Below are 11,956 nucleotides of genomic sequence, written 5' to 3'. Positions count from 1 at the left end.
GGGATGGGTGTGTCAGAGGCGGTGCGGTTGGCGCAGGATAGAGCAGGTTTTAGGGCTGTTGTGCATAGGGTCGCTATGAATCGGAAATGACTCGACGGCACAAAACAACAACAACAAGCTTTGCAACTTTACTCTGAAGCAAGATAGAGCCACAAAGCAGTTCCTAGGAAGTTATTTATGCTTTTAGCAAATATAAAGCAAATATAATTTCCTATTTTCAATAAGAAGCAGGATTATATTAATCAAAGATGTAAGGGCCCACAAGTCAAATGAATCTTTTAAAGTCTTGGATACAATAAATTAAATTTTACTTTTTATTGTGTGTTGTTTGTCTTTCAGAGGCAATTAATTACATGGGAGGAAATTGCCCATCTTTCTCCCACAGAGCAGCTGGTGGCCTTGAACCACCTTCCTTTGGGATTTCAGCATAATCTCTTACCACTGGGCTACTATATTTAGAGATTAGATTGTTAGTTTGAAAAGCTTTAAAAGTCTATCATTCTCTCATCCCTGAAGAATCACCAATTTTTTAGTGTATGAGTTTACTAAAGACTTTCTTTGGTGGTGGTGGTGGTGGTGTGCACTGTTGAGTCAGAACCTACTAATAGCTGACCCTCCAGTGGGTTTTCAGAGGTAGTAAATTGCCCAAGAGAAGACTACGCATTCTTCTCTTGTAGGACAGCTGGTGGATTCAAACAGTGTTCGTTCAGGATTACAGTGCAGCTTTTTACCACTAAACCACCAGAGCAATTTCACATGATGCTTTAGGAACACAGAAAAATAAGTTTACTATTTTAAAAAAAAATCTATCCTGTTTTCTCTTTCTTCCCATATCTGGCTGGATTTAGTTTCGCATAGTATTGACATATTATGTATCTTTTCTTTTTTGATGGAATTAAAAAAAAATTCTTTCTCAGCTATAACTCTCCGCTTTATTTTCTCTTCTCTTCATTCTACTGGTGGCACTCCTAGTTTAGATTTATGGTTCTCTCTGTCTGAATTACAAATTGTAAATTATTTTATCTTAGAATCACAAACAGAAAGTTTCCAACACTTTTCACGTAACCTGTTTTCAAAACTTGCATGTCTTACTGTGAAATTTACTTTTCCATCATTCCAAGTCTATTCTAATCTCATTCATATTTTACAATGTTTAACAATCAGGGTTTATATATGATAAAACATGCTTGAAACATATCAATCTTAGAACTGGTATTCTTAGTATATCTAACACCTCTTCTGTGTAACTCACTCCCATTGAAATGGTTTTGATTCATAGCAGTCCTCTATTAGATTTCTAAGACTTAAATCTTTAGCAGAGAAAATTGCCCGTATTTTTCCTGTGTAACAGCTGGTGGACTAGATCTACCAACAAAGGGATTTATAGCATCTGAAAACACAAAAACTACATAAACTTCAAAATATGAGAACAGATACAGGATCTGAAAAGCCAGCATTCCAGGTACAAAGTGAGACTGAACTGGTGTCCCATACCTTACTTTCAATCTTGTTCCTGTTTCCTACAAAGCTATCTGGATCTCTTTCTCTGACTTGCCTATCTGTTGGTTGATGATTGTCTTCAGATAATATTAGGATTCTGAGACAGAACCCAGATTGTGTCCAAAGAGGAAAACAAGACCATGTGGTATCCCCTTTAATCTATTTGGATGACTACTTCATCCATGTACAGGTTCTGAATTTGCACAATTAAATGTTCTGAGATTCGTATTTTTTCTAAATGTTATCCATAATTTATTATTAAATACCACATACCTAAATGTTATAACATAGTCACTGTACCACAAATCAACACCTTTCTGGTATATTCTGCTTCCAGCCAATATCCATCTGACATGAACAATGATAACCTTTCTTCTAAGAATAATGAGTATCCCATGAACTGCCAAAAGAATGAACAGGCATAATTTGAGACCGGTGTAGCCAGAGAGCTAGGAGAGGTCATTGCTTGGAAAGGGATATCATGCTTGGAAAGATGGAGGGTCAGCAAAAGAGAAGAAGATTATCTACAAAATGGATTGACATAGTGATTGCAAAAATGGGTTCAAGTGTTTCAGAGATGGTAAGGATGTCATGGGGCAGAACCAGTATCCGATATGTTGTTCATAGAGTGGCCAGGAGTCATTGTAGTATTACATAGTAATACTTGAATAAGCCTAATCTCTAATGTAACCCTTCTAAAAGAAATGTAACATTTTGATAAATTTGAAATGTTCCAATACATTTGAAAGATTCTTCATTAAACCATAAACCAACACATTTAATTTCTAGCCATAAAATGTTAAGTTAAACATTTTTTAATCATGAAATATTGTTTTGAAAATTAGCAATGGTAGAAAATGCAAAACTGAGACATTTTGATTGATAAACAACTGAGCATAATTTATGTCAAAGTCAGAGTCATTTACATTAAAAGGCAGTATAGTGTCCCCTTCTAACAAAGATGGCATTTATCCTGTAGCATTGACATGTAGAGGGACATAAGAACGTAGATAAAATTCAAGGTCACAGTTGGCGTGTAACTTGATGAATCTTTACATCTAAATCTGAACATTACCCACATATAATCATCAAAGATGAATGGCAAACATATTATGAGAAGAAAAGAAGGTAAGTGAAATGTGGAAGGAAATCATACTAGAGTATTGTTGTGAAATGTTGAGCTGGTACAGACATACAGATGACCCTCTGGTGGGTTTGCAGAGACAGCTAATTGAATGGGAAGAGACTGCCTGTCTTTCTTCCATGGAGCAGCTCCTGGATGTGAACCATGAGCCTTTGTGATTGAAATCACTACAATGAAGGAATTCTAACTATCCTTTTGTGCTTTCTGTGAGCTGTTGAGGAGGAAGCTTTCTAAATAGTCATTTTAACAAAAGCGTGTTCTCCTTCCCAGGAAGCAAATTAAAAAAAAAATAAAACATAAGAGAAATACAAGCTAAGAAGCCTTGTTTTTAAAAAAATTAGAAGAGAATCAAGAAAACATTTCTTGGAAATCAAATAACATATTTTCCCTTTATACATATCTAAAGTATTGGTTGATTTATTAATTTATAAATAACAATTTGTACATAACATATATGTAACTGTTTTTCATTTTAAAAATAAGATATTCATTGAAGGAAACTCTTTTCTCTAAACAAATGAACTAAATTTCTAGAAGACAACCAATATATTTTACAAATTCACACATAGTCTGAATAAACGAAAAGCCATTGACTCTTTAGTATCTTAATTCTCATTAATGAACTGATTTTCTGAGCCACACTGAATTCTGGATGCCCATTTGACCAATCAAATCTGTTCATTTTTTTCTAACTCTCCTTAATTATCAACAGAAATATCTTGCTTCAAAGGAAATCAGCCTTATTCTTAGTCCAAATGTGGAGTGCAAGAATATTTTATAAAAACAAAAATTACCTCAAATTTCATGTAATGAAAAATTTTTAATGGAAAAAAATGGATTTAAAAGTTATTTCAATAAAGTATACCCTTCATTCTGAAGAATGTTAAAAATCCATCTAAACCAGAATGATGGTTCTTAGTTGAGGCTGTTTTGATGTAGGAGTGGTTGATTAGTAAAATATCCATCACTTGATTATGTACTTGGTTTCAAACTTTGCTTTTAGTACTTGGAAACTCTTTGCAGAAAGATCGTCAGTTCATCGTCAGTTCAATAGCCTGCCCAGTCATACCTTTTTGAGTTACAGTAAATACATTTCTGTCTGGTCTCATCATGTTCACTGTCTGACATTTTGTAACAGAGAGTTTTGAAATCATATTTTATGGCAGTGAAGCTGCTAAGGAAAATTTATTGACTTAACAATCCCATCCAACATCGCCTGTCATGTGGAACTGTCCCCAGTACAAGGCAGATTAGTGAATATGAGCTGTTTCAATTTGGCCCAACTGTCTGGCTAAAGAATTTTCCATTACATGGGTGGGTGAGATCAACTGAGTTTGGAACCATTCAATTTATTCTGTGGCAGCAGTATAAGAGAACACAATAGCGGCTAGAACTGAATTTGAGTGCATGCTCTTCTGTTGCAGTTCCAATGAAGTAGCAACACTGAGATGATAAATTTTATTACTTAATTTATTTCTAAGTAGCTCTAACCATTTACATTTGTGAGCTGTCTCTGCTATTATGAAATAAAAAGTTCCTCTAAATCCACTGTCTATTCTGTATAAAACAAGAAGGTAGTGATAGCCCAATACACAGAGGTCACCTGATAGCCTGTGTGGCTGTGACCCTCAGATTTTATTCTATTTTCTTTCTCATGTAAGGTCAATGAATAAAACAGGAGACATGCAATTTTCTTTTACACATAGTATGCTAGACTTCTTTCCTTTTTGATAATTTAATGACTCTCATTCCGCACTCATAATAAATACTGATTAAAAGAATATAGAAAGTAGATTATATCTGTGACACCATCCTATTTGCAAAAGAGATCAAATTTTCAACAAAATACCTGGCAATATAGACATTTGTGTGGTAACAGCAATAGAGATTTAAAGTGACTTGATAGTCAGGAAACTTAATGACAAGAAATTTTCTTAATGAGAATTTCCTGCACTTGAGAATGGAATTTGTTATTTCAGAAGAGAGTTAATGGTGATAAATTATAGGTAGATTAACATGGTACTCTGCAAGGAATCCTGTTGGAACTCAAATGCATAAGTTATACTGACTTAAAAGAAATAAAACATAATTAAGCACTAGATTGTATTGTGAAGAATGTAGGTTATATGTATAATAAGTGAAATTTATTTTAACTGTTGGCATTTTGCTTTTCATATTCGTACTGGATTATCATTATAAACTTCTTATGATTCCACACTGTCTAAAACTTCACATTAAGCCTTTGAAACATTAGTCTCATGAAGCAAGAGATAATAAATGCTTTTGTTGATGATGGAGATATGCTTCCTGAAAGGAATTTCTATTTCTCTTATTAGTGAAGACAATCCTATTTATCAATAAGACTTCTCAATTTAATTTAAATCAAGGGCAACGTTTTATTATATAAAATAAAAACAGCTGCCTCAATTATCATTTTCAATGACTAGTTTCTGTCTTCCAAATATATACAAATTACCACAACAGCAGTCTTCACAAAGTATAAACAGATATCTAGAAAACATTTTCCTCTCCATTTTATAAGCATAAAATTATGGTTCATCATGAGAAAATATTTATAATAACTCTTTATCATCCACATAAGGACTTTAGACCTTATCAGGGTTAAATATATTTTTAAGCAATGTAAATTTTAACTTTAAATGACCCCTAATACTCACCTAATTTGAATGTGTTGCCTTACAGACTAAGAAACTGAACCCTAAAATATGAAATTATCCTGTGGCATACACTTAATATGTGTCAGATAAGATATTCTTTATACTATATGAGTATAATTTCCATATTTATGAATATTGTTAGTTATATTTTTCAAACTAAAATGCAAAAAGGTCATATTACTTTAAATTCTTGTGAATCTGTATTATTTTCCCCTTTTTAATTTTTCAAATTTTATACTGGTTTATTTACAAAGTTTGTATGCATTGTTTTTCACATTCGATCTTTCCCATTTCCTTCACTCCCCCTCCATCCATCAAATTGTGCAACCGTATGATTAATTCCTGCCCTTCCCCCCCCACCCATTCTCAGCTCTCTGCTCCTTCCCTCCCCCCTTCAGATCCTCATACTCATTCTCTGACAATGGTCTGGTACAATATTTGTCCTAATGGGACTGAGTTAATTCACTTGGCATAATATTCTCCAGTCCCTCTCAAGTTAGGTTGCAATTTACAAAATCATTGCTCCTGTGTACTATGTAGTATTTTATTGTGTGACTGTACCATAATTTTTCAATCATTCAGTTGTGGTTGGATATTGAATTATTTCCATATTCCTGTAATGGTGAATAACACTGCTATGAACATTGGTGTACAAGTCTCCATTTGTGTCTCAGTTCTAATTGAATATTCCAGGCAGTGGAATATTGGGGCATATGGAATTTCTCTGTTCAGCTTTTTGAAGAAATGCCAAACATCATTTCAGAGTGGTTGTACCATTTTACAATGCCACCAATAGTGCATAAAAGTTCCTATTTTTAAAAAAAAGACGTTCCTATCTCTCCACATCTGTTCCTATCTCTCCACATCCTCTCCATTATTTATTACTTGCTGTTCTGTTAAACTTTGTCACTGCTACTAGAGTGAGATGGTATCTTACTGAGGTTTTGATTTGCATCTCTCTTATTGTCAATGGTTTTGAGCATTTCTTCATGTGTCTGTTTACCATTTGAATATCTTCCTCTGTGAAAATTCTTCCTATGTCTTTTGCTCATTGTGTAATTTTGTTGTCTTTTTCTTGTGGTGACCCTGTAGGATTCTGTAAACTTTTGACAGGAGAACCTTGCCTGAAACAAAGAGAACTCAGAGAAGGAAACCAAGAAAACAATACCATTTAAAATAGCTAACTACAAACTGAGATACTTGGGACTGAACCTAACTGTTGTTGCTGTTGTTATATGCCATCAAGTCACTTGTAACTCCTAGCAATACTGTGTACAAAAGTCCAATACCCTGCTCTGCCCTGTGCCCATCTTACTGTCTCTGACACACCTACCTCCATTTCCCCAGTCACTGAATCAATCCATCTCATCGATCTTCCTCTCCTGCACTTTCTCTCCACCCTCCCAAGCATGATGTCCTTCACCAAGGACTTGTCCTGCCTTGCAACACGTCCAAAGTATTATAACATGTCAAAGCTTCAGAATCTTCATCTCTAAGGAACAACATGGTTTCATCCTCTCTAGGATGAACCTGTTTGTCCTCCTAGCCATCCATGGTATATTCAATACTCTTCTCCAGCACCACAGCTCAAAGGCATCAATTCTCCTTCTATCATCCCTACTCATTGTTCATCTTTCTGATGCATAGCAAGTAATTGTAAAGACCACAACCTCAATCAGGCACACCTTAGTCTCCAGACTGACATTCACTTTCCTAATGATGCAATTCATCTTTTAATTTCCTGACTGCTGGTGCCAAGAGTGTTGATTATGGAGCCAAACAAACCGAAGCTGTTAACAATCTCAATCCCTTCATCATCAGTCATGATGCTGCCATTTGGCCCAGTGGTGAGAATTTTTGTTTTCTTGCTGTTGAGTTTCAGTTCATATTTTAGGTTGCAGTCCTGACCTTCTACAGCAAGCACTTCAGGTCCTCCTCAGTTTCAGTAAGCAGGGTTGTATGATCTGCATAACACAGACTGTTGATGAGTCGTTCCCCAATTCCGATGCCACATTTTTCCTCATATAGCCCAGTCTCCCAGATAACCTGCTCTGCATATAGATAGAAAAGATATGGGGATAGGACACATCCCTGTAGCACACCCTTCTCAGTTTTTAATCATGAAGTATTTCCTGTCTCTGTTCTGACAATGGCCTCTTAGTCCAAGTATAGGTTTTGCATAAGTACGGTCAAGTGCTCTGGGACTCTCATTCTTCTCAGAGTTAGCCACAGTTTGTTGTGATCTACAAAGTCAAATGCCTTTGCATAATCAATGAAACACAGATAGATATTCCTCAGGTCCTCTATATTTTCAGCCAGATTCAACCTAACTAAACATATAAAAGACCTATACAAAGAAAACTACAGAACATTCTTGTAAGACAATAAAAAAGCCTAAACAAATGGGAAAATGTACCCTGTTCATGAATAGAAAGACTCAATATTGTAAAAATGACAACTTACCAAAAGCAATCTACATGTTCAAAGCAATTCCAATACAGATTCAAAATTCATTTTCAAGGAGATCAAAAGGGAATTTTTAAATTTATTTGGAGAGAAAAGAGACTCCAAATACGCAAAACACTTACAAAAAACAAAACTGAAGTGAGAGGTATAGCAGTCCCTGACCTTAAAAATTACTACATGGTGGTAGAGACCAGAACAGCATGGCATTGGTACAATAATAGGCACATAGACCAATGGAAGAGAATTGAGAACCCAGAAACAAATCCAGCTATCTATGGTCAACTGATATTTAAAAAGGAAACAAAACCTATGAAATGGAGAAATGACAATCTCTTCAACAAATGGTGCTGGCAAAACTGGACTGCTACCTACAGAAATATCTCTCATTGTAACACAAAAAAATCAAGTTGAGGTGGATCAGAGAGTACTGGGAGTAAAGCCCCAAACCATAAAGTTCTTCACAAACAAACTGCAATCAGGCTTATATGGCCTCATCTATGGTATAAAGAGACTTCCAAATTCAGGCAGAAATGCACAATCTGGAGAGGATAAAATTGATAAATGGGACCTTCTAAAGATTAAAGCCCTGTGCACATCAAAACATTTTCCAACAGTGAAAAGACAATCTAATGACTGGGAAAAAACCTTTGAGTCTGCTTTACTTCAGATTATGAAATGTAGGGATTTCATATATCCAATATATTTGTTGAGAAAGGATTGTTCACATTGTTTATTCATATAATAATGCTAATTTTAATATAATAGTGTCTATGCCTATTTGTTGCATCTTATTAAGACAAAGGAACATGTAAAGTTTCACTTTGAAATAATTTGTTATAATTGTGTATAAAGTTTTTTTAATGTTTTACCTAAAATATATTTACAGAGCACCTTTGATAAAGGTGCATTTTAACTACTCAAATATATGGAATACATAAAGATAATGTACTTTTTTACATCTAAGAAAACATAAACAGCAAGGCTTACCATGACTTGAACTCCTGTTTCTTACCTAGTATTGTTCTATCTCAGAGATTTTACTGTATTGACAATGTTAATATGCGAAAGACTTTTGTCATATGAGACTAATATACCAAAATCCAAATGTTATATGTCTTCTAAAAGAACCAGGACTTCACAAATAAAAATAGAGTATCTATGTGGCCATCTAAGTAATAATATCATAGATGTTTATAGAGAAAAAATTTGATGTTCCTAAAACAAGATCAATATAAGGTAGGGAAAATTTACGGAAAGAAGTTGTTGATATGCTCTAAAATACTACAGTGAGTGAGAATGTGTAAGAAGTCCTTCATATTGTAGGGGGGGATAAAATTAAATCCTTTTATTACCAAAGGTACAAGCAAATGGGCATTTCCCTTATACATACTATATTGCATCTTAGCCATAGTTTACATACTTGCATATCAAAACATCAAATATTTTCTCATGTATATGCTCACCTGATCAGAAAAAAGGTCACTGTCATCTTCTAAGTATTTACTGAAAGGGTTAGGTTCATATGCTTCTTCTTTTTTCAGGAATATTTTGGATTTCACAGGTACTGGGCGAATTACTCCAGGCTTAGTCTTCACCAAGTAAATGAATAAATAAGAGAGAAAAAACACTGTTAAACTTTATAAATCACATGTATTATGAAATCATTCAAATGTTTCTCATTGTAGAATTATTTCTTTAATTTGACAAAGGCACAGAAAAAAACAATCTGAATATAAGATAATTTTTAACTAACGGTAACCTCAAACAGAAGTTGGCTGTTGATAAACCTGTTAATAACCCATTCTTGTAAATGTTCACAAGGCAAAAATCCCTTCTTCATTCATCTAGTTAAACACGCTTTCTTATTTGTCAGTGAATTTAGTCAACACATTTCTTAGGACAAATGTTCAAAACTCAATCCCTATCAGCTGCTTTGAAAGAATCCAAAATTGGCCCTCCAGCAGGTTTTTGGAAGCTACAAATCATATGAAAGGAGACTCTCAATCTTTTGCCCATGAAACTGCTGATGAATTTGAACCACCAGAGAAGCACCACCTTTGAGACCACAGTGCAACCCCACATCCTCCAAGCCCTTTCTGTTTTCTAGTATCTGTCTCTGTGCCCTCAAATCTATGGGCTGACTCACCACCATCCATGTTTATACCATGTGTGATGAATGCAGGGACTGCTCAGATATGGAAAGCAGGAGTACTAGCAAACAGAGTTAAAATAGTAAATGCCAACTTTGAACTCATGGGGAAGCCTCCATATTTAAGAAAACTCATTCAAAATTAAAGAGAGGGTGATGAGCATGAAGAAGTCTCACTCAGAAAGCAGAGACGTGTGAAGGCTTTCCAGGATCCAGTCACAAAGTATCCCTGGGAGTCAGCTTAGTTTCCTATCCTGAGATTCTTTGAGACTTTCTTCCTTTCTTTTACACTAGATTTCTCTTATTCTGTAACATACATCTAACTCCATAGCTTGTAGTCAAAAGTTGTAGCCCATAGACTAGTCACTCATGCACTACAAACTTGGACCCAAATGGGAGTGAATGTGACCAAAGAAAACGGGGGGGGGGGGAGAAAACACAAAACCTAGTTTGAGGCAATTTTAAAATGATGTTTTACAAATACCAAAATCCTGATACACTGCAAAATGTCACCAAATGATTGATGGGTTTACAAAAGTACTTCAAACACACAAAGAATTAATTTTAAAAAATTGTTATACTCTCTATTTATACTGAATTATTTCTGCCTGCTGTAATCATTCTTCTCAAGTCCATTTCCTCTTGGAAAATAGTAAATTAGCTCTCCTCAGCTAACACTGATGCTCACAAGTTAAGCCTGCAGGGACTACATCTATCTCTCTGCTCTATATAGCCCCTGATACATTTTAAGTCTTGAACAAATGTCACTTTGCAACACTTTATCAATCGATATTTTCTCAGTTGTCTTTCATATATATATGTCAAATGGGGAAATACAGATTGAGGAAAGTCTGTAGCTTCCCGAGGCTGAAAAAAAGCTCTCACTTAACGAACTGTAATTTTTCTCTCAAGGAGAATAAAAACGAGCATGTAACATCCAATTAAGTGTGAAGTCATGTAATAGAGTACGCATATGACAGTAGTGTTCAACTAGAAAGCTTAGCACAAGAATGATACCCAAGTAGTTACTGATTTATAGAGCTACAAGCAGCAAGAGATACTTTGATAAGGTGGTTCATGAGCCTAAGTCTTCCAGATTGTCTCTTTCTCCCTTGACTGTGTAATTTCTTCTACTCTTAATCCTGACCCTTCTTCCATTTTCATGCCCCTATGTTAGGCAATCTGTAAAAGAACTTCAGTTACCCAGGGACAATTTGGCTTTGAAAACAACATAGAACTCCACCGGTTAAGCTTGGTGGCAGCCTGAAGAGAGTAGAAATCTCATCAGGAACATTTGGCATGCTAAAAGGAATTCCTCCACCAGAGAAATAAGACTGATTGAAAACAAGCTGGCTGGCAGGCAGCTGCTTTTGATGACCCTGATCAAGAAGAGCCTCTCACTCACATCCTTCTTCTTGGAACTACCCACTCCAGGTGGAAATCAAAAGAAAACTTTTCTAGTTGGATAGCAAACACTTTCAGTATCAGAATCAGTTACTCATGATTCATCCTTGTTTTCTACCATTCTTTTTGCTTCTTAGTTTCTTTGCATGCCCTGAGTCTGATTAGGTCAACTGCCAGTTTGACAAGGGGTTTCAACGAATTTCTTCTGGCCTTACAGATTTTCTACTTTCTCTTTCCCAGGATTCTGCATCCCCAGGTTTGATTCCAGTAACATCTCTGACTCTTCATCCTAGCTTGCTTACTTGTCCTTGATATTATTGTCCTGTTTGCAACATTTTTACCTCCTTCTTTAAACTATTTTAGTTCTTGCACCTTACTTCATTATCATTTAGTAGTTGGTATTTTAAAAGCATAGAAAACAACTGTAGCCGAAAGAAAACTGAACAAAATTTGCCTTTGACTTTGTTCACATATTCTATCCTGTGACTTGCAGAGGTTAAGCTGACCAAGGCAGGAGCTGCCTAGATTATGAGAAAGTGAACAATATAATCAGGGCAAAAGGATATTCTTCGTGTGTGTGTGTGTGTGTGTGTGTGTGTGTGTGTGTGTGTGTGT

The 11,956-nt window shown here is 35.3% G+C and overlaps 1 protein-coding gene across 1 annotated transcript in view; it reads right to left on the bottom strand.

Annotated features, from left to right (window-relative positions):
* Positions 1-11,956, bottom strand: part of LOC102860264 (mucin-17-like) — a 199,340-nt gene that overhangs the window by 33,338 nt on the left and 154,046 nt on the right. Inside the window, exon 11 of the mRNA XM_006893154.1 lies at positions 9,252-9,377. Coding sequence (XP_006893216.1) covers positions 9,252-9,377 — 126 coding nt within the window. The remainder of the gene's footprint in view (positions 1-9,251; positions 9,378-11,956) is intronic.

This window comes from Elephantulus edwardii, unplaced genomic scaffold, assembly GCF_000299155.1.
Source record: "Elephantulus edwardii isolate Elephantulus edwardi_28Jun2011 unplaced genomic scaffold, EleEdw1.0 scaffold00124, whole genome shotgun sequence".
Taxonomy (NCBI): Eukaryota; Metazoa; Chordata; class Mammalia; order Macroscelidea; family Macroscelididae; genus Elephantulus; species Elephantulus edwardii.
The sequence above is the reverse complement of the archived record's forward strand: the minus strand, read 5'-3'. Positions and strand labels throughout refer to the sequence as shown.